The 25,040-nt window shown below is 36.3% G+C and overlaps 1 protein-coding gene across 1 annotated transcript in view; it reads right to left on the minus strand.

Annotated features, from left to right (window-relative positions):
• ano2b (anoctamin 2b) overlaps window positions 1–25,040 on the minus strand; it is a 361,358-nt gene that overhangs the window by 118,454 nt on the left and 217,864 nt on the right. Inside the window, exon 15 of the mRNA XM_039769975.1 lies at window positions 15,753–15,836. Within this exon, the coding sequence (XP_039625909.1) occupies window positions 15,753–15,836 (84 nt within the window). The remainder of the gene's footprint in view (window positions 1–15,752; window positions 15,837–25,040) is intronic.

The raw sequence follows: 25,040 nt of genomic DNA on the forward strand, positions 1-25,040 counted from the left end.
GTCTGTCACTATTTGGGGTGCGATTAGCCCTCCAGCTCACACCCTCCCCCTCAGCTTTATTCACATTCCTGTGAATCAAGCGACTCTCTGTAATAGGTTCATTTAGTCGTGATAACACGTCTGCGTTGACGTGTTCAGAACCTGTTTGGTGCTTTACTGTGAAACTGTAAGGTTGTAAACCCAGAAACCATCTCATTAGACGAGAGTTTGTATCTTTCTGTCGGTACAACCACTGAAGTGGAGCATGATCAGTTACCAAAGTGAAGTTTCGTCCCCACAAGTAATAGCAAAGCGCTTCCACAGCCCACCTAATTGCCAAGCATTCTTTCTCAATTTTAGAATAATTGCGTTCCCTAAGAAGTAATTTCCTACTCAAATATGTGATTGGATGTTCTTCTCCATCAAACATTTGTGACAGGACTGCGCCCACACCAAATGCACTTGCGTCTGTTTGCAAGATAAAATCTTTTGTGAAATCCGGGTTCCTTAGAACCGGGTAAGAAGACAATGCTTTTTTTAAATCGTTGAAAGAACGTTCGCAATTTTCTGTCCACAAGATTGGTCGGTTTTTTCTGCCTCTAGTAAGTTCTGTAAGAGGAGCAGCTCTATGTGCAAAATTTGGAATGAATTTTCTGTAGTAACCAGTACTTGTTTCTGTGTCCCAGGTCTCGGATAAGGAAGCATTTCTTCTATTTTCCTTAATTGTGGCCTAAGTAAACCCTTGCCCATAGAATAGCCTAAGTAATGAGTCTCGGACATGCCTAGTTTACATTTCTTAGGGTTAGCAGTAAGGCCAGCCTGTCTCAAGCTTTCAAGAACGGCTTGAAGCCGCTCTAAGTGTGTTTTCCAATCATTGCTAAAAATCACGACATCGTCAAGGTATGCCCCAGCATATTCAGAGTGAGGACGTAGGATCTGATCCATCATACGCTGAAAAGTTAGAGGTGCCCCGTGAAGACCAAACGGGAGTCTTGTAAATTCATAGAATTCATAGTGCTGCAGGACCTGGAAATATATATATTTACACACACACACACACACACACACACACACACACACATAAACATATATACATACATATCTATACATATACACATAAATATACACACACACATATATACATACATATATATATATCTACATATATACACACAAATACATATATATATATATATATATATATATATACATACACACACACATATATAAACATATATATACATATACATACACATCTACATATATACACACACAGCTATTTCAGTATCAGTGCAATACGCTGCTTGTTAAAACGGATGACTCCGCCTTACGTGCAAGTCTGTGGATATTATGAACTATCGTATTTGTTCAAGTTCTATTTAAATTTTAAATAGAAGGAATTTTTATTTAGTCGACAGAAATATCTTTGGTAGGAATGGTAAAACAGACAGGAATATTATTCTGAATAAATCAACTCAAACCTTAAACAACTTATAATATTTTGCTCTCCATAAAAATATATCCTGTCTAAATTATACAAGTTAGAAATAAAGTAAACGTTAAAAGAACAAACATTCAAATTTCTTTACTCTTATGTAATTTTATATAAAAATAAACTTAGATTTTAAATATCCCAAAAGATTTTGCTCTCCATAAAAATATATCCTGTCAAAATTATACAAATTCAAATATGAACATGCTGCATAACAAAACCTGGAAATATAAATAAAATGTGTTCCTTTCAGCAATAACAAATCAAATCATTCAGTTGTCTTTGCTCATATGTCATTTTAGAGCTGGACGCCTGGCATCTTTTTTGGCAACAAGGTTCGTTTATGTTTGGTGCGAGGTTCTGTGTTATGGAGATTCTCAGGATGGATTGCAGGTGCTCATCAGTGAGGTGACTCCTGTGTGCTGTTTTGTTAGTCTTTATCACTGAGAAGAGCTTCTCACACAGATATGTGCTACCAAACATGCACAAGGTTCGAGCCGCATGTAGACGGACTTTTTGTTCTTCAAAGTCACCAAAGCGCCGTGCAAACTCAGTGCGCCAGTTTATCAGCAAAGTGCGATTTGGGAACACCGTAGTGACGACTTGGTTTAACATTACTTGGCAACAGGGAAAGTGGGGCAATTGCACTGGTGCATTTGTGTCTCCCATAAAAGCAGCTTCACTTGAAATCACTTTGTGATTGTGCACGGGTAAAAACGTCCGCTGAAGTGTCAGATTCTTATTTAATTCTTCTGCTTTCTGTATCTTCTGCATTGCATTCAGGTTACCCTGATGTTTTGTCTCATAGTGCCGCCTTAGATTAAATTCTGTAATTACAGCCACATTAGCTCCACAAATGAGACACACGGGTTCAGTAAACATATACTCAGCCTCCCATCGGTTTTAAAGGCTCTATTTTCAGAATCAACTTTTCTCTTCAGCATCGTGTGAGCTAGCTTCGCAATAACTTGCAGCATCATAAGCTAGACTTGATTAACGGTAAGTGTTCGGCAAGGCAGCTGAAGCGCTGCATTATGGGATCTGTAGCTTATTGTGTTACCAGCGCTTCATATACCCAGGCCATTAATAACAATAATACAGTATATAAAATGATCTCGGGCGGATATAATTACACGCGGGCGGATGTGGCCCGCGCCCTTGAGTTTGACACATATGGACTAAATAGAACTTGAAAAGATATATTTTTTCAAATGTGATCGCGCAATTCAGATAGAGTTGACGCACTACAGCCTGCATGCCTCAATAAGTCATCCTCCCTCGCTCTTACTTTTTACCGCTCATCTAATGAATACACTGAGTATGGCTTTACCAAAACAATCATTGATGGCTAATAAAGTATCCATTATTCGAGTATGTAGATCGGGATATATATATATACATATATATACCCGTGTATCGCAGCGGAGAAGTAGTGTGTTAAAAAGCTAGAAAAGAAAAGGGAACATTTTAAAAATAACGTAACATGACTGTCAATATACAGTATTTGTTTTGTGAGTGTTACTGAGTGTTGCTGTCATCAAGGATTTGATTATCATTATTTCTTTCAATCAGGTTCGTATTTGTAGGATGTGTTGTGTTCAAGTTACATTCCGTGTTTGTCAATCGCTGTAAAGATGACAGGTTTCATTCATCGATTCGTTTCTTACTGCATCAATAAACAGCTCGTCTTCTTCTTTATCTGAGACCTGACACACTGCATGCACGGGTTTTTTACACTGTCTTCCTTTAGCGGACATTGACTTTTTCCAACGTGTGCTTTGTTTCCGCAGTAGTTGGATTTATGAATATGCTTGTATATATCAGACGCTTCATATTTTTGCTGCCTTTTCAATTGTGTAATTCGGTTTTGTTCAGCTCTTTGGAACTGTTGCTTTTATCTGTGCACGCGCCAGTTCACGTGAGCCACTCGTGTACATGCATCGAAGGTTCCCAGCTGTGCTGGTGCCACCTCGTGCTATGTCCATGGCTGTATTTAATGTTACCTTAGTCCTGGCACTTAAAACTTTCTCTGCAGTTTCGCTGAGTTTGTGTCAAACACCACCCTGACCATCTCATCTTCCTCTCCATAAGCACAGTCCTTCACCCGTGAATATTTACCCGTGGCAGTTTGCTATTGGATTGCCGCTGACGGACGGCCTTATATGGGCAGGCACTAAATTACAAACGCCAGCGCAGCCTGTCTATGAACTTAATTTAAAGTGTAGGTTTACATCGTGCTTTGTTTCCAAGTAGCAGAACTCATGAATATGGTTGTATATGTCACTCGCCGCTTCTTATTGTTTCGCTGCCTTCTCAATTATATAATGCATGTTTTCTTCAGCGCTTTTTGAGGTCTTCCTGGTTTTCTATGTACTGCGTGATTACGTGGGAGGCGTGATGATGTCACACGAAACTCCGCCCACGGCGTTGAAGCTCATCTCCATTACAGTAAATGGAGAAAACTGCTTCCAGTTATGACCATTACGTAGAATTTCGATATAAAACCTGCCCAACTTTTGTAAGGAAGCTGTAAGGAATGAACCTGCCAAATTTCAGCCTTCCACCCACACGGGAAGTTGGAGAATTAGTGATGAGTGAGTGAGTGAGTGAGTGAGTGAGTGAGTCAGTGCTTTGCCTTTTATTAGTATAGATATAAGATATATATATATATATATATAGAGAGAGAGAGAGAGAGAGAGAGAGAGAGATGTGTGTATATATATATATATATATACTGTATATATATATATATATATATATATATATATATATATATATATATATATATATATATATATATATATATTGTCACGCACGCGCGAGTAGGAGACCGTGGACGGATTTTAACACACCTGGGAAAACATTCGAAGGCAGGGAATGGCGGGTACTAACTTTCTCCCTGTGCTTTCTTACAGAAAAAAGGACACTCCGCCGCCATAAGTCGGCTTTGCCCGCACTACGTTTACTTCCGCCCTTCCTCCACCATCTTGTCCTGACGTCATTGGTCCCAGCATCCCTCATGGTTCCTTCCCAGCATTCCTCCACTTCTGGCTCCTCCCTAATAAAATGGCCGCCGACGCCATGCTTCGGCGTCTCGCATTTGAACTGTTTAGTTTATGTTTGACCTGCTTTTCTTTTTTGCATTATTGTGGATCGTCTACAATATACGGGGCCGGAAAACCCCAAACCTTTGTGCAGTCTCCTTTTGGAGTTATTACAATATATATATATATATATGACAGCAGCACTCATAAAAGTGACAAAACAAATTACATTGATTACATTGACAATCATGTTACGCTTTTTTCAAAATGTTTCCTTTTCTTTTTCATTACTTCTTTAACACACTACTTCTCCGCTGCAATGCGCGGGTATTTTGCTATATATGTATATGTATATATGTGTATATGTATATATATATGTATATGTATATATATACATATTTATGTATATATATACATATTTATGTATATGTATATATGTTTATATTGTATGCGTGTGTGTGTGTGTGTGTGTGTGTGTGTATATATATTGTCACGCACACACGAATAGGAGACCGCGGACGGACCTTAACACGCTTCGGAAGATGTTCGCCGGCAGGGAGTGGCGGGGTACTAACCTTTCTCCTTTGCTTTCTTCCAGGAAAAAAGACACTCCGCCACCATAAGCCTCATTCCCGCAGTATGTTACTTCAGCCCTTCCTCCGCCATTTTTCCTGACGTCATCAGTCCCATCCTCCCTCACGGTTCCTTCCCAGCATTCCTCCACTTCCGGCTCCTCCCTTATAAAATGGCTGGCGACGTCTTGTATGGCGTTGCACATTTGAACAATTTTTGTTTATATATTTTGATCTGTTTTGTTTATTGCGGATTTTTTTACAGTATACAGGGCCGGAAACCCCAAACCTTTATGCTGTCTCCTCTTGTCTCTTTTACTATATATATATATATATATATATATATATATATATATATATATACATATATATATACATATATATATATACATGTATATATATATATATATATACATATATATATACATATATATATATACATATATATATATATATATATATACATATATATACAGTATATATATACACATATATATATATATATATATATACATACTAGCAAAATACCCGCGCTTTGCAGCGGTGAAATACTGTCTGAATATTTTTATTAATAAAAAAGTAAACATTTTTAGACTGAAGGAAAATATATAAAAATTAATTGTTAAGGATCTCTCTGTATACCACGTTGTCAGTTCGGCCCTCTGGTTGTAATATGACTAAGCTGTGAGAAAGCTGCTTCCTTGGCGAAGGTTGTAAACGAAAGAAGACACCGCAGTGAACACAGAAGAGAACCTGTGGATTAAATAAAACCTACACAATAACTGTAACAATCGTAACAAATGAACAATAAAATAGAAGAGAACCCGTGAATTAAATAAAAAGGTTGCTTCGTTGGTGAAATAAGGAAAAAGGACTTTCTTATATGTCGTTCGTTTTTAAAACAGTGCAGAAGCTATGAGAAAGCTGCTTCTTTAGCGAAGCTCTTAAACGAAAGAAGACACTGCAGTGAACACAGAAGAGAACCTGTGGATTAAATAAAACCTACACAATAACTATAAAAATCGTAATAAATGAACAATGAAACAGCAGAGAACCCGTGAATTAAATAAAAAGGCTGCTTTGTTGGCGAAGCAAGGAAAAAGGACTTTCTTATATATCGTTCATTTATAAAACAGTGCAGAAGCTCTGAGAAAGCTGCTTCCTTCGCAAAGTAAGGAAACGACTGAAGAGACGGCGGGGACGCGGTAAGTGTTTGGCAAGGCAGCTGAAGCGCTGCATTATGGGATCTGTAGTTTATTGTGTTACCAGTGCTTCATATCCCCGGGCCATTAATAACAATAATACAGTATATAAAATGATCTCGCGGGCCAGATATAATTACACGCCGGGCCGGATTTGCCTACGGGCCTTGAGTTTGACACATATGGACTAAATAGAACTTGAAAAGATATATTTTTTCGTACATCGAGCCCGTGTGCTATTATGGTTTTGCTTGCATGCCTCAATAAGTCATCCTCCCCTCGCTCTTACTTTTTTAACGTTCATCTAATGAATACACTGAGTATGGCTTTACCAAAACAATCATTGATGGCGAATAAAGTATCCATTATTCGAGTACGTAGATCGGGTATATATATACATATATATATACCCGCGTATCGCAGCGGAGACGTAGTGTGTTAAAGAAGCTATGAAAAAGAAAAGGGAACATTTTAAAAATAACGTAACATGACTGTCATTATACAGTAATTGTTTTGTGAGTTTTACTGAGTGTTGCTGTCATCAAGGATTTGATTATCATTATTTCTTTCAATCAGGTTCGTATTTGTAGGATGTGTTGTGTTCAAGTTACATTCCATGTTTGTCAATCGTTGTAAAGATGACAGGTTTCATTCATCGATTCGTTTCTTACTGCATCAATAAACAGCTCGTCTTCTTCTTTATCTGAGACCCGACACACTGCATGCACGGGTTTTTTTTACACTGTCTTCCTTTAGCGGGACATTGACTTTTTCCACCGTGTGCTTTGTTTCCACAGTAGCTGCATTTATGAATATGCTTGTATGTATCAGACGCTTCATATTTTTTTGCTGCCTTTTCAATTGTGTAATTCGTTTTTTGTTCAGCGCTCTTTGGAACTGTTGCTTTTGTCTGTGCACCGCGCCAGTTCACGTGAGCTGCTCGGTGTACATGCATCGAAGTTTCCCAGCTGTGCTGGTGCCATGTCGTGCTATGTCCACAGCTGTATCTAATGTTACCAAAGTCCTGGCACTTAAAACTTTCTCTCGCAGTTTCGCTGAGTTTGTGCCAAACACCACCCTGACCATCTCATCTTCCTCTGCATAAGCACAGTCCTTCACCCGTGAATATTTACCCGTGGCAGTTTGCTATTGGATTGCCGCTGACGGACGGCCTTATATGGGTAGGCACTAAATTACAAACGCCAGCGGCAGCCTGTCTATGAACTTAATTTAAAGTGTAGGTTTACATCGTGCTTTGTTTCCGAAGTAGCAGAACTCATGAATATGGTTGTATATGTCACTCGCTCGCTTCTTATTGTTTCGCTGCCGTCTCAATTATATAATGCATGTTTTCTTCAGCGCTTTTTGGGCCTCTTCCTGGTTTTCTACGTACTGCGTGATTACGTGGAAGGCGTGATGATGTCACACGAAACTCCGCCCCCACGGGTTTCAAGCTCATCTCCATTACAGTAAATGGAGAAAAACAGCTTCCAGTTATGACCATTATGCATAGAATTTCGAAATGAAACCTGCCCAACTTTTGTAAGGAAGCTGTAAGGAATAACCCTACCAAATTTTAGCCTTCTACCTACACGGTAAGTTGGAGAATTAGTGATGAGTCAGTCAGTCAGTGAGTGAGTCAGTGAGGGCTTTGCCGATTATTAGTATAGATATATATATATATATGCCAGCAACACTCATAACAATGACAAAACAATTGCATTGTTAATCATGTTACGCTGTTATTAAAATGTTTCCCTTTCTTTTTCATTACTTCTTTAACACACTACTTTTTCGCTGCCAAGCGTGGGTATTTTGCTAGTCTTCTAATAAAACTCACCTCAATATTCTTAAAATCCCATTTTAGACTGAAAATGAAACATGTCATCTTTACTTTTCACTATATTTAAACCTGTATGTCACTTGCACAGAAAAAACAGTAAGCTATGCCAAGAATAAAACACCAGATACAACAGATTCAGAAATGAAAGAGAATGAGGCTAAGTGCAAGTAGAAGACAATGTAGGAAGGAACTACTACTAGTTTAATATGTGACTGCAAAGGTATTTACCTAAGAGAATTGCTAATGATATTACAGGGGAATAAAGTGAAAATATCACCAGTGTCTTACAATAAAAAGAGCAAGACTATTTAAAGTGCCCAGCTGTGTTATTGTGGATATCAATAATTCTATGTAAATTTACTATGCAATAACACCTAGGCATGTACAATGAATCTGAGAAACAATGATGGATCAAGTGCTGTCAAGACAATAACACAGACCTTTAACAAAAAGCAGGAAGTTTTCAAAGATCAATTTAAGGAAAACAACATATGAACTATTTCATTGGCCCAGTGGATGCCCATGTTTATGCACAAGTTACTTAAACATTTTGCAAGGTTGAAACACACAAGTAAATTAACACAATTTACAGCGTAAACATGAACATTGCAACTTAAAAAAAACTCTTTGCCCTTAGACCAGTACATAAAGCTGTAGTTTACATTTAAAAGCCATAATTAGACCATAAATTAAGGTATGGAGGTAAGGTCTGGAGGTTTTTTTTTTTGGGGGGGGTTTTCTGTCCACCCTGGCCATCAAACCTTACTCTCATTATATGTTAATTAATGTTAAGTTATTTTATTTTCTAACTGTGTCTTTTATTCTTCTATTCTTCATTATGTAAAGCACTTTGAGCTACATTTTTGTATGAAAATGTGCTATATAAATAAATGTTGTTGTTGTATCATTATACACCACAAGTGCTTCTAATAATAGTACTTGGTATTTTTAAGACATGGATATCAATCCAACCCTTTCTTTTTTTGAAATATTAGATTACGAAACATTTTTGAGGAATGTAAGCTGTCCTGTTTAAAAAATTATAAGTACAAAGCCTGATCCTTGTTTTCAAATCGAAACCTGGCTTAGAGGTGCAGACACTGCTCCCAATGATGCTTTGGCTGATGAAGAAGGCATGAAATAATTTTTTAACAATCATTTTCACATCTTTCTAAAAGTCTCACATCTCTTGAAGTCCTATTGTAAGATAATAAAAATAAATACAGTATTTTTTATACTATTTATAAAAATCTTAGACAATATACTTTAGTGTTAGCTAAATGTACCAAAATAGGCTTAATCAGTGACTTTTGCAGTATATCTTTGAAAGTAGATATTCTGAGGTAAGTTGATCAATACCTGTCCATATTGTATTGCTTTTCCTTTTTGTTTTAATTATGAAAATATGAATATGTACATTTTTTAAATTAATACACTGACTTACCTGGATTAAGCCCTGGGAACTAAGAGAGTGATGGGGGCTCCTGGCTATAACATGAAAAAAATATTTCTGACTTCTTTTCAGTTTATTAATGAGTTTCTGTGTGTGTATAATAAAACAAATTGCACTGCTTTCATTTAAAAGATCCAATGAAACATCAGGAGCCTCGTGTATAAACTGTGCATATGCTCAAAAATGTTGCGTAAGCCCGTTTCCACGCTCACATCGCGATGTATAAAACCTAAACTTGGTGTAAAGCCACATACATTTTTATGCACGCTAAATGCTTGGCGTATGCAAGTTCTCCACTCAGTTTTGCAAAGTGGCAGCACCCAGCGTCAAAGCAGTGCTTTTGTTCTAGTGTGGTTTCTCATTCTTTTTAAGTCAGATCCCTGACGTGGTTTAAGCTAATACACTGAAATTAACCGCATATTGTTTATTAGGTTAAGGCATCTGATTGTAATTAACCTGTGACAATATAATGGTCCACGGAATGAACAAACTATTCCAAATACCATAGCTGCTTTAGCGTTGTTCCTCTCAATGCACCACGCAGAGCATTTATCCCACTGTAACTGAGTGTGGAATCACAGCTCTACAGCAGCTGATCAGATTATTGGTATACAGCATCAACCACAGGCTACCTCAGCCATGCACTATTTGAACTGCTCTCATACAACAAAAGCTTCAGATCCTTGCCTGTACGGACATCGCGGCTCAGAAACAGTTTTATCTCAAGAACTATAAACGCACTCAATCAATCCATCAAGTGATCCTTGTACAACTGTTTGTACTTATTAGTACAAGTTACTTGATCACTTAACGCTGTATACAACATATTTGGAATTATTTGACTTTTCTTTAAAAGCACCTTGAGGCTGTCACAAAAAGTAGTTTTGTTGTGTTACACAATGACAATAAAGTGCTTGAACTTTAATTACCTCACTGTAAACTTGCGGTACACTTAAAATATTGCACAACCTGAGCCACTTTATAAAGCGCATATTTACATATGATGACGACATCATTTTTAAGATGAAATGCAGCAAAACATGTTTATTACATTATACAGATAAAATGTTAACATCATTTAAATAATCAATACTGTTAATAAATAAACATGTGAGGCCACGGTTTCACAGTGCTAGCTAGTTCAGGGATTGTTCCTGCCTCACGCTGCATTCTTGCTGGGGCTGGCGCAATACTGGAAGGATTGATGGATAGAAAAATTTAATATGTACTACAAAGATATTTCAATGTTCCTTAAGAGTTTTGAAGAATCAGCATTCTAAGCTTACACATGACTTAACATCTATTACAGAGCTGATTGTGTGGCGATTGGGTATTTGGAGAAAGAAAAGTAAGGACAGGAATTGGAGGTTATTACGTTTGAAAGAGGCAGTACTGCTGCAATAAATTATTTCATCGAAGGTGGTACATGGCACAGCAATTATCTTGCGGGAGGCAGGAACAATCTCTCGGCACTGCGCCAGCTCGTCACTATCACTGTGCCACCGTGTTCCCATGTTTAATAACATGCTTCAACTCCTATCATCATGAAAATGATATAAAGTATACATCTCCGTATTTTAGTTATTCAGAGAGCTGTAATATCTTGAATGTTGGTATGTCTTGTTGGAGGAGGAGAAAGCCTGTTTAAGAAGTACGTAGTGATTCACACACATAGAAGAACACATATAAAACAAAGCATTTAACGTGCTACTTTAGTTACAATGGCATTTGAGAAACTAGTAAATTAAACAATTTTAAGATGAAGTTTATGATGTTCTACTTTAATGACAAAATAAACTACGTGATTAAAGTGAAAATTTCAAGATTAAAGTTGACATTTCAAGCTTTTTTCCCCACTGTGTCCCTATTTTTTTTTTTCTCTGTACCCAAATAAGCTTTCTTATGACCCTCAGATGGTGGGCTACCACTCGCATTTTCATGGCGACTTTGATATCTGACAACTTCTTTTTTTATTTCGGGCACTGTGCGACTTTGTGAACTTGAGCCTTTGAGTTTCTCTGATACTCTATGTCACTTGATCTTCTTGCCTCCACTTGGTATTCGCTGAAATTCTTCTATTTTCCCCCGTGCTTTTGCCATTGCCATTTCACAGAACGCTGAGCTTAAGGGCTATTTATATTGATTTGAATATTCAAAGAGGCGTAATTCTGGGAGGAGTTTGGGAGTGGCGGCAGGCGCGTGCACGTGCGTTACTTTTCACGCTGACCAGGATTTATGTACCGGAAGAATGTGGAAGTTGGCGAAGGCACAGATTTGTGTATTTGGATTTTTTTGTGCGTACTCACATTTCTACTTTTTTCTGTATGCCATATTTTAGTGTGAATTCTATGCATGGCATTATGCATGAGGCCTCAGGAACCACAAGGGTTGAGCTGCTACAATGTCAAACTAGAGTGACTGACTTCAACCTACTGTATATATTCAAGGCTTAGGTTGATTGCTCCTTGTGCGATTATTGATGTATTGGGAACATTCATGTTTGCATTTTAGATTGCAGGGTTTAACAGCACACAGTGCCTCAGTAGCACCTTGCCTTTTCATACTTTTATTTTTCCAGCTTGTACATTGCGATGGTATGTTATAGACAGTATTACAGACATTTACTCATTCTCAGAACAATCCTTTCATATGTTTTCAGTAATCAAGATAGAAAAGTGTATCATGTTAAACAAAAAAACGTGACACATCTAATAAATTGATTTGAATGGCTTATCAAGAGGGTTATAATACACATAAGGCAAAAACCAAGCACTTATCAGAAAAGAAACTGAAAAAATGCAAACAACAAGCTGAGTATAGATGCATGTACTTGCTTACTGAAACTGAGCCCTGTCCACTGTGTGTGTTGTGTTCAAAATTCCTCGACCATGGTAGCCTAAAATCTGTTAAACTGAAAAGACATTTATAAATAAATAGCCCATACAAGTTATAAAGTTAGTGGTCATGTCTAAATTTCTCTCTGTTCCACATTCCAGTTCAGTTAAGACTGAGGGGAATAGAAAGCTTAAAATGTGGCTAAAATCCTGGTGTAGGATAGAAGGGCATAGGTTTATGAGGCATTGAGACTCCTCCTGGTATAGATGGGACATGTTCTGCCATGACAGGTTACATTTGAACCAGACACTAATGCATTGGGGAGGCATAGGAGAAGGTTTGTCAAAGATTGTTTAATTTAAGGAATAGAGGGGCAATGAGTTTAGGACAGGTCAGATTTAGAACTTCACATTAAGGGACAAACAGTAGCATAATATCAGATACACACAGGAACATAATTTCTACTTAAAAATGTAAGTTTTATAGTTTTTAAAATGATAACACATTTTTTCTGACATTCTAATATCAGGTAGGAATTTGTTGATTTAACAAGTTTGTTTATCATTTTATTTGCAGTTGGGCTGAAATGTTTGCTGCTGATTTTCTTTTGTACTCATATCTGATGCTTTTAATTTCAGTGTCCAACAATAGCTGACCAGCTTTGATGGACACCACTTACCCTCATATCATTTACTTTTCATTGTAATATTCTAGTGAAAGCTTTCACCTAGTTTGTCATTGACTGCACCAAGATTAACACATGCAGATGAAGTCCACATGCAGATGTAGAAAATTAATCTTTAGTGACACGTTGCACTTCATGGTTTTGTATCAACCAGCTCAGCAAACTTTTGTGTTCTTTTGTTGCCAGAAAAATTCTCAAAATATCATTGAATCCTGATTTACTGAAGTTTAGTTCTACATGTAATGGATGTCTGTCATCAGTTGAGATGATTTCCAGTTTCTTTAACATTGCCCTTTAACACACACTAGTCAAATCATCTACATCAGCCCTAATAACTTTAGCTGCATACTTTGTAATCTGCTGGTGGTAGCATATCTCCCAAATATTGAAATCCTCCACCTTCCTGGAGCATCACATTCACAATTTTTTTATCAGTTCAAGACAAAAATATAATTTTTGGGTTGAAAATTGGTGTGTATACCACATTTTTCTTCCCTCAAACCAAATGCTTTCAGAGCATCAAGTTATTTTCAAGGTAATAAACCCCTTCTGCATGGCTGCCCTATCCACAAATGAAACAACAGGAGATGTTATATATGAGTTGCATTAGTGGTAGCAGTGCCACTAGCTTTTGCTGACCACAAGTTGTAGTTGTTGTAATGTATATGTATACTTACTTAAGAGAAAATCACAAAATAGGTGATTACAATAAAGTATATGACAGGAAAATCTAAAGGCAATTTGTGTTATCAGCAAGCCAAATCCCCAAAATACATCCAGAATTGTTCAGGAAGCAAAATCTTCTTTGCCCAGTGTTATGAGCACACTCACAAATACAAGGTCAACCTTAAGGTCAAAAGGTAACCTAAAATGTGTACCTTTGTAATATGAGAACAAAACTAGAACACCCAGAGAAAGAATCATGCATACACAGGGTGTACGAGTTATAACCCAACCAGGTATTTCCTTGACCAGAAATGAAACCCAGGAGACGTGAGACGGTAAATTTTTACCAGTGTACTACTTTCATAGAAACTTTTTGATATTGATAAAAAAGTGTATATATATATATATATATATATATATATATATATATATATATATATATATATATATATATAATTTTATAAGTATTCGAATAAACAGTTCACTTATTTTTATAACATATTCAACCTTCTATCCTTCATTTTAACCTGCTTTTTCTAATATGGGGTCGAAGGAAGCTGCATCTCATCCATAATGCATAAGACACAGTGCTGGAAAGAACTCTGAATTATACATTTATGCATACCTCCAGCCGGCCAATTTATAAACATGCATAACTTAGGAATATTGTAGAAAACCGGTGCAACCAGACTAGAACATTGAACCCAAACCTCTGCAGTTGTGATGCACAAGTATTATACCACGTCTCTGACAGAAGCAAAAACTATAATTCTAACAACGTTGCAAGTTAGGTTGCAAACAGTTTAAACCAGAATTCATTTTTTCTTCTTAATTTACTATAGGCTTAAAGAGTTATTATCGTCATCTATATGGAGTATACTGTGGTATAGTACTAATTTTGAGGAAAAACTATAATAAAACTATTTTTAATTGGTTTATCACGATATACTCTATATCAGTGTTTCCCAAACTTGGTCCTGGTGTTCCAACCAGATTCCTAATCAGTGACAACACCTGATAGCACTGATCTCATTTAATTAGCTGGGATTTTTTTCTCTTATTCTACATTCAGAAAAGCACAGCAGCATGATTTTTACATTTATAAGACATTTAGAAATATTTCTGCTTTTTCTATAGATTTAAATTCTTAACTCTCTTTGTTGATTTCATTATATTTTGCCCTTTCTCTGTGCAGTTTTTCACCTTCATTGTATCTTATTAATGACAATTAAAAACGAGCAGAGCAGACATGCAGGCAAACAACACTGAATAATCAAAGGCTGCTACTTTAGCGTTAGACCGTCTGGTTAGTAAATAATAGATTAATTAAACAATTAGAACACCTTGTAAAGTAGAATAAAAATCAAGATGAAAATACTGTTAAAAAGAAAAAAAATACATTATTCATATATAACTGCTTGGTACTTTCTAATATATAAATATATATATATATATATATATATATATATATATATATATATATATATATATATATATATATATACACATATACATATATATATTGTTTTTATTTTTACCAAACATAAGTCTCTAATTTCTATATTGTTCCCAAAACACAGAACTTGGGAAATAACAGTTCACTTAATTAGCCCAGGAGTCCAATTAAAAACAAAAGCTGGTTGGAACAAAGGCCTGCAGTCACAGGGGGTCCCCAGGACCGAGTTTGGGAAACACTGCTCTATACAGTATAATGTATGCATGGTGCTGAGTAAACCTTTTAATGATTTTTATAGTGATAGTGTTAATAGTTTAATCGAACTGAATGTCAAGTCATAATATTCTAAAACTCACAGATGTTAAACAAGACATAGATACTAGAAACCTTCCAGAAATGTACTTGTTACAAATTTCAAAATGGTATCTATAGAACTACAAATATATGAAAATATAGAAACTCCAAAAACACACACTTCAAAGCAAGAGTTACTATTTTGACTATCCTAACAGTCAAAATATTTACCACATTTACTCCTCCCATGGCTGACAGGACCTTTTCTCTCCATTTATTTTTGCCTGAATCTCCATTCTCTTCCTCTCTTTTAGGCTGCAACATATAAAATATTTATATTTGTCATGGAACACTTTTTCTGTTTCTCTCAAAATGGTTACCAATGATTACATGTCTAATAATTCTAAAAAATTCCTATACACAAACATCTCACAGATACGTTCTAGGGCCACAACATAAAAAAAAAAAACTAAGACTTGATACATTGAAGATAGCCATACAGAATTCTACAGAAACACAAGCAAACTGTCTTTAATGTTATTTGCCAGTACAATAAATAAAACGTTTGTTTAGTTTGTGACCTTGTATTCAAAATCATATTTTTTTTGTATGCTTTGTAAGTTAAAAATACGTACTAATTTTTAATTTAATTATTTGAAAGGATAATCATTTCTTTAGTTATTTACTTAAAATATATGAGTTATTACTTTACAAAAACAAACCATAAAAATAATTTAAATAAGTTTGTTATTTTATTACTAAAGTTTAAAAATGAAACACTGGAAAATGTGGATTTTTTTTCCCAAAAGTTAATACACCATGAGCTTTCCTTATGATATGCTAAGCATTTACTTGCAGGACACTATGTTACAATAACAATACTATTCCGGTGTAGAATGAAAAATCTGAGTTCTTAATTCTCAACAGTGTCACAGCAAGAGGTCTTAGATGATATGATTTTATTTCAGTAATCAGGGTAGGGGAAATAAAAGTATGTAACACACTTTCTCAACCAAAATAATGATTTATTATCATTCAAAAATGAATGTTCAAAACATTTTATTTAAAATGAATATTTATATGCAGAAAAGTCTCTAAAACTGAATCTAAAGCACCACACAAGCCTTCAGGCTCCACTCAAAGCGGGGACATAAGCACAAGTGCTGGAAACAGCAAAATTTAGGTATCCTAGGGCTCAGACCTGCAGACCGTCATCTTTCTAGGAATGAAAACTGGGTAGACTCATAATGCCATTACACATAACAAGGATGTTTCCCTTTTGGAACTCAACACCTAAATCACACAAAATGGGCCTTCCACAGCATGGGTAAACTGTTCCCTCTACCAGTCTATCTGGATGGATACCATTTCTCATTTTAGCTATGTAAAACATTAATTTCCCAACCCTTTCATTGTCGGCCTAAAAAACTGAAACCCCAAATCTGCCTCTGTTAACCTTAATCAAAATATAAGAATATGTAATTGAAATTAATTATTTTCTTCTCCTTTACTGATCATAACATAAACCAGATAACTAGATAACTTTATTTTCAAAGTTAATAGTAAAAGGTCTTCATAACATCTTAATAGGGAAAGCATTATTAATACTGACAACACACAAAATTTGCTTATTAACAGTATATAACAAAAAAGCAACCATACTCTAAATCAAGATATTTCATTGTAAATGTAATTTTTGTCCTTTCAAATTTTTAGAATACTAGTCATTACCATTTTCACTGTTTTGCTTTATTTAATTTGTATTAAGTCATCAGGAGAAACTGGATTGCACAATAGCCACCAAAGTTGTTTGTATAATGACACTACAAATAACAGACTGTTGGGAAGGCTGAAACCACTTATTGAAGAACTGTAATAATTATAAAGCTTTAATGTATTAGAAAACTCAAATGTAAACATTACACCAAACATTGTGCACAGATTGAACACAACTATTCTCCTGTAGCATTGTGATTATACAAGAACTTTTCAGCCTACAATAACAACAGCACCCTCTGCAGAGCATGAACACTTGAACCTCAGTGAAGGTGAATGGCAGAAAAAGAGAATTTTCTCACTGTTTGGATCAACTGATAACTGAAAAAATTTAATTTGAAAAGTGATCTCATCCTTTATTAAAAAAACCCTCATGGGAAGAAATTAGAAAGTCTATAAACAGAATTACAAATACTACAAAACTCTTGACTTGAAAGACTTAACTTGAATGATTTCAAAATACTTTTTTCACTAAATCCATTCACAAAGGCTTGGTGTTATCTTTGACAAGTATTTTAAGTTTAGTGTTCTTGTGTAATTACTATGTAAAGACCACTATCTCCAAACTAAAATTAAAAGTGGTATTTGATATGCCTTCTATCTGAAGTTTACTTGTTCTCATACTCATATGTGATTCTTTGAAGGACATGACTGTTTTCCAAAACCTTAAAGACAGTCAGATTAAAATGGTTACTCTGAAATGCCATGGGGTGTATAGAAGTGTGGGTACTTGCATGAGCTGGCCATCTGGTGGGCGAGAATCTTGTTTAACTCTGATTTCAGCTTTATAAACAATGCTACCAAGGAAAGTTTGGTCTCTATGTTGGAGAAAACAAGATAAAAAATATTTTCCCAATAATTTAAAATTATTAGTGAGATAAGCACAACAGATGTTATTCTTTTGTAATAATATTAAATCAATCATGTATAGTATTTATTATTAAAAATAGAACTACTGCTGCTTAAAGGAATTGTGTCTGAATGTTTAGGTTTCTTATTTGATAGGTTACACTTTTCTGTGAATAAAATAGGTTTGGTAGGAGTTTCATCTGTTAATCTAGGAGAGCACTAGGGAAAGCAGTGTCACATAATGAATGGATAGGTTACATTAGGGTAGAATTTTCATTGGTGTCAAATATTTGTGAAAACACTCTAGTATCACTGTTATTTCTGAACATACAGTATTTAACCTTTCATGAAACTGACAACAATTGAAAACGCATATCGTAAGAGTTAACCAATTTCCTGACTTGATTGTATGTGATATTTTCTTTTTTGCATAAATTAGACTTAATTGTCAGTCATTCATTCATTATTCAACCCTCTATATTCTAGCACAGGGTCATTGAGGTTTGCTGGAGCCAATCCCAACCAACACATGGCGTAAGGCAGGAACAAATCCCAGGCAGGGCACCAACCCACCGCAGGACACATACACACAAAACACACACACACACAACCTAAACACACAATAGGGACAATTTAGGATCGCCAGTGCACCTAATCTGCATGTCTTTGGACTGTGGAAGGAAACCGAAGCACCCGTAGGAAACCCATGCAGACACAGGGAGAACATGCAAACTCCACACAGGGAGTTTCTTCCAGGAAGCTAGCATCCTGTGAGTTTTTCTCTTAGGTAGTCCAATGAAGCCAACCAACTTGACATTTGTCTTCAAAGCACCAAGGACTATGCAGTGGCATTATCAATATCTATGGATGGTACAAATCAGGATTTTCTATGAGCAGAGTAGGCATGTCCTAAATTTACTCCATAGTTGAATGATTTTACTTATATATTTGACAGTCTCTAACAGCAGCCACAGCATCTGATTTTTTCACAGTGGGCACTAATTTTAGTATACTATAATCGATGAGTTAGACAAGATTGTTTTTCATGATTGTTTACTCCATAACCATGTTCCCTGCCAGTTTATCACAACACTAAACAATGTTGATCAGCATGCATGTTTTTATTTAATAGCAGACATCAAAAACACACAGTGGAAAAAAAACAAATGGAATATCAATGAGGGAGCAAGGCACTAGGCAGCAGTCATAATTATTACATCACGATTATAGTTAATTTACATTGCATAATGTGGCCCTTGAAACTAGATATGATCACAAACAGAAAGTTGCAGAAAAGTCACCAAATTGCATTCTGTCTAACTAAACATTGATGTGGGTGAAATGTTTGTGAGATGTCTTTCATGTAATCTAAGATGCATTTGCTGAAAATTAGATATGGTCTACTTTTGCTACCTTGCTGTGCATATTTAAAGAAGATTTGGTATAATGAGTTTAAATACATTTGGTTATTCAGTTGTCTGTGCTTTTACTTCTACTTCTTTTGGCTGCTACTATTAGGGGTTTCCACAGTGGATCATCTTTTTCCATATCTTCTTGTCCTCCACATGTAGCTCCATTACACCCACCACTTTCATGTCCCCCCTCACCACATCCGTAAACATTCTCTTAGGCCTTTCTCATTTCCTTTTAACTGGCAGCTCCATCCTTAACAACCTTCTCCCAATATATGCAGCATCTCTCCTCTGTACATGTCCAAACCAACACAATTTTGCCCCTCTGACTTTGTATCCCAACTGTTTAACTCTGTAACCTGCAGTTCTGTTTCCTGCTTTTTAGTCAGTGCCACCCTCTCCAACACATATAACATAGCTTGTCTCATTACCGTCTTGTAGACCTTCAGTTTCACTCTTGCTGGTATACTTCAGTCAAAGATCACTCTTGACACTTTTCTCCACCCTGCTTGCAATCTCTTCTTCGCCTCTCTTCCACGCTCCCTGTTACTCTGTACTGTTGATCCCAAGTACTTAAACTCATCCACCTTTGCCAGCTCTACTCCCTGCATCCTCACCATTCCACTGAAATCCCTCTCAATCAAACACATGTATTCTGTCTTTTTCCTACTGACTTTCATTCCTCTCCTCTCTAGAGCATATCTCCACATCTCCAAGGTCTCATTGACTTGCTCCCTACTCTCGCTACAGATCACAATGTCATCTGCAAACATCATAGTTAATGGGGACTCCTGTCTAATCTTGTCTGTTAACTTTTCCATTACCATTGCCAATAAAAAAGGGATCAGAGATGATCCTTGATGTAATCCCACTTCTGCCTTGAATACATCCATCACTCCTACCCCAGACCTCATCACTGTCACACATCCCTCATACATATCCTGTACCACTCTTACATACTTCTCTGCCACTCCTGACTTCCTCATACAGTACCACAACTCCTCTCTAGGCACCCTGTCATATGCTACCTATAAGTCCACAAATACATAATGCAACTCCTTCCTCCATCAACATCCTGAGAGCAAACATTGCATTTGTAGTGCTCTTTCTTGGCATGAAACCGTACTGTTGCTCACTAATTATCAGCTCCCTTCGTAACCTAGCTTCCACTAGTCTTTCCCATAATTTAATTCTGTAGATCATCAATTTTATATCTCTGTAGTTACTACAGTTCTGCACATCACACTTATTTTAAAAAATCGGTACCAGTACACTTCTTCACTCCTCAGGCATCCACTCACTTTGCAAGATTGTATTAAACAATCTAGTTAAAAATTCCGCTCCCATTGCTCCTAAATACCTCCATGCTTCCACTGGTATGTCATCCGGAACCACAGCCTTTTCATTTTGCATCTTCTTCATAGCTGCTCTTACTTCCTTCTTGCTAATCTGTTACACTTCCTGATTAGCTATCTCCTGATCATCCAACCTTCTCTCTCTCATTATTCTTCATTCATCAGCCTCTCCAACTACTCTTTCCATCTGCTCAACACTCTCCTCGCTTGTGAGTACATTTCCATTTTTATCCTTTATCACCCTAACCTGCTGCATATCTGTACATCTTTCCCAGCTCAATCCCTCTGTCTAACCAATTGGTACATGTCCTTTTCTCCCTCCTTAGTGTCCAACCTCTCATACAACTCATCATAAGACTTTTCTTTAGCTTTTGCCACCTTTTTCTTCACCTTATGCTTTATCTCCTTGTACTTTCTGCATCTCTCTGAATATTCTACTCTTCTCTGACAACCTTTTCATCTGTATATACTTCTGTACTTCCTAATTCCACCACCAGGTTTCCTTATCCTTCTTCCGCTGTCCAGATGTTACGCCAAGCACCCTTGTAGCTGTCACCTTTACTACTACTGCTGTTGTTGTCATGCTCTCTGGTAACTCTTTACTGCCACCCAGTGCCTGTTTTACCTCCTCCCTAAACTCAACCTTACAGTCTTCCTTTTTCAACGTCCACCATTTGATCCTTGGCTCTGTCCTTAATCTCTTCCTCTTCTTGATCTCAAATGTCATCCCACAGTCCACCATCCTATGCTGCCTAGCTACACTTTCCCATACCACCACTTTACAGTCTCCTATCTCCTTCAGACTGACCCTCCTGCATAGGATATAATCCACCTGTGTGCATCTTCCTCCACTCTTGTACATCACCCTGTGCTCCTCCCTCTTCTTATAATATGTATTCACCACAGCCATGTCATTCCTTTTCACAAAATATACAACCATCAGACCTTCTGAATTTCTCTCCTTGACAACATACCTACCCATCCACCTCCTCATCCCCTCTGTACCCTTCAACAACATGTTCATTGAAATCTGCTCCAGTCACCACGCTCTCTCCCTTGGGTACACTCTGCACCACTTCATCCATCTCACTCCAGAAATTTTCTTTCTTATCCATTGCACACCCAACTTGTGGGTCATATGTACTAACAACATTCATCATTACACCTTCAATTTCCAGCTTCATAATCATCACTCTGTCTGACACTCTTTTCACCTTGACTTACTGTTCCTTCTGGTTAATAATCCCTTCCTCATTTCTCTTCCAATCCATACCATGTCAGAACAATTTGAACATGCCTCCAAAACACCTGACCTTACCCCTCCTTCTGTCTGTGCTCTTCCTACTTATGAATGTATATATTCTATAGCATATTCTTCATACATTTTGGTTATTGAGGTCTTTTTTAAAGGTTTATAGCTAGGAAACTTTTAGCTTTGGGTAATCTGCATCAGCAATGGGATTTAAACCTGAGCATGTATTTCATGTTATTCCATAACCACAGATCCTAATTAGCTATTAATATTAAAGACTTGTCCATTAGGTACTTCATGTAAGTAACACTGTGTCAGTAATTATTATTAAATGTTGATTACTCATTATTTTCAACAGGAACACTGTAAAATGAAGTTTTTATTTTCCATTGATCCATAATTCAATTGTCTTAATTTCTTTCAGCATGATTTATCTTTAATTTACTTGATTTACATTACACTCATGTGACTGATGACCACGTCGACAAAGAGCTGAAGAGGGCTGCAACAAGGATTCCACCTGGTTGAGTAGGGGTTGTTTTCATTTTATGAAGACAGGCAACAGGACAACTGCTTTAGAAACATGGTCCTCTTGTGAAAACTAAGGGTACAATAGTGCAGAAACACCAAAGGCTAATATATGTAGCTCTACCCCAGTGTCACTGCTGTAAGCAAAATGCCACTTCTTATCCTGGGAATGATTCTGAGGCTCAGTCTGAAGCAACCCTGGGATAGAGGTTAAAGCTGCCCTTCATCTCAAACACTTACTTAATCAGAATGTGTGTGGTTTTTACGTTACTGGGGAAAAAAGAGCTTAGTAAGGAACATGTCAGTTTGTAACATCTTGAAGAGATGCAGCAAGACCTAAATAACTTGTGACAAACTTTTAAGTGTGGAAACAGATCAGAAGATATAAGTTAGGTTTGACAGTGCTTTATATATAATGCTTGGCAAATTTAAATTAAAAGTTGGAAGCAGTAAGAAATTAAACTTCATGGTTTTGCTAAAAAGTAAGTTTGAAAGGAAAAAACATCTGTTCAAAGCAAAGCTGTATTAAACTAACAACTCTATCGCTAACTGTATGGTACATCATAATGATAAAGGGGGTTTCAGGAAGGCTACAAGGCTGTTGGAGAGAAATATGGCAGAAAAGGCAAAAAATTACCCAAAGATGTTCTTTCACTATTTAAACTATAAAAAAATAATTGAGGAGGAGTTCAAAGGTGTTAGGAACACTAAAGGCAAGCAAGAATATTTAGACAGCATACTAGCCAATGCTTTGAACCTAAATGCTAATGAAGTTCATTGTTGTGAAGAAGTTGATAGCCTCTCAAATGTAACAGGGACTACTGAGGAGGTACTAAGTTGTTTGGAAATTGTAAAGGAAGAAGTACTGTTTGGATTAAATAGGCTAAAGTAAAACAAATCACCAGGATCAGGTAACATTTATCCTAAAGTGCTTAAGGAAGTTCGTGAATACACACTGTATATACTCTTGATGCATATTTCCAGAAAATGACTGCAAACTGAGGAAATTCCTAAAGACTGAAGGCTAGCAAAAATTATATCCTGTTGTATCAAAAAGTGATTTGTCTGATCCAAGTAACTATAGACAAATAAGCCTAATGTGCTCCACAAGTACATTAATCGAGACAATTATTAAGGAAAACACAGGGCAGCACATGTCCAGAATAGGACTAATAGCAAATTCTTAACATTAATTTAGACAGGAATAGTCATGTTTCACTAATATAACAGAGTTCAATGTGAAAGCAACAAAAGCAAATGAAAAGTATTGTTTAATTTTACATTTTAATTTAATTTTTAAATTAAATGTTTACCATCTGGACAAAAATATAATAAGTAAGCTAGTTAAGGTTGCAGATTATTTCAAGCAAGGTAGAAAATTAGATAATGTGGAATCAACCAAATTGTCACAGGAGAACTTAGACAGTGTACTGGCTTGGGCAGATTTGTGGTGTATTAAATTTAATGTAAGTAATCGTCAAATATTATATGTAGAGAATAAAATTATTAAGGTCTGAAACTTGAAAAAGACCTAGAAGTCAAAGTGGACCCAATCATTATCTACATCCTCACATCCAGTACAGAAGTGATCAATAAGGCTAATAGAATGTTGTTATATATCACAATGTGAAGAGTATAGTGAATGGAAGTTATACTTCAATAACATACTAATGAGCCCTCAACTGGAGACCTGTATTCAGTTTTGGTCTCAATGTTACAAAGGAGACATTGCTACACTACTGAATGTGCATAGAAGAACCCAGATTACTCTCCAGCAACAGCTACTAAACGTGCAGCCTTCTATAACATCAAACAGCGGTTACGGCAAGCCAATATCAAATACAGCCTCTTGTATCCTGCCAAACTGAAAGTGGAATTGCAAAGTCAGTTCTATGTCTTCGCCAGCAAAGAAGAATCAGAAAAGGAATTAAGAAAGCTGATCCCGACACTATTCTGAAACACAATAGTGAGTTGTAGCCTATTATGACATGGCAAGGATAAATAACCTACCGCTTGATCTATCTTGTTTTTATAATTATATATCCTTTTTATTACTCTGACGCTATTTGTTTATATTTTAATTACAGTTACAGACGTTTGTGCTTAATTTCTTTTCATTTTCTTTCTCTACCCTAAAGGAGACTGTTTAAAATCATACCCTTGGTTTATTGTTATTGTTATTACTGCATTAAAACTTACTATGTTTATTCTGGACCACTTTCTAACACCATTCCCCAAGTTTATTATCTTAATACATTAAGATTGCTGAAGATTTACATTTTAGGTTCATAGTCAATGATTATATTTTAGGCATATAGTATTTAGATTATATCGGCAATAGATTATC

The sequence above is a fragment of the Polypterus senegalus genome, chromosome 11 (genome assembly GCF_016835505.1).
Source record: "Polypterus senegalus isolate Bchr_013 chromosome 11, ASM1683550v1, whole genome shotgun sequence".
NCBI lineage: Eukaryota > Metazoa > Chordata > Cladistia > Polypteriformes > Polypteridae > Polypterus > Polypterus senegalus.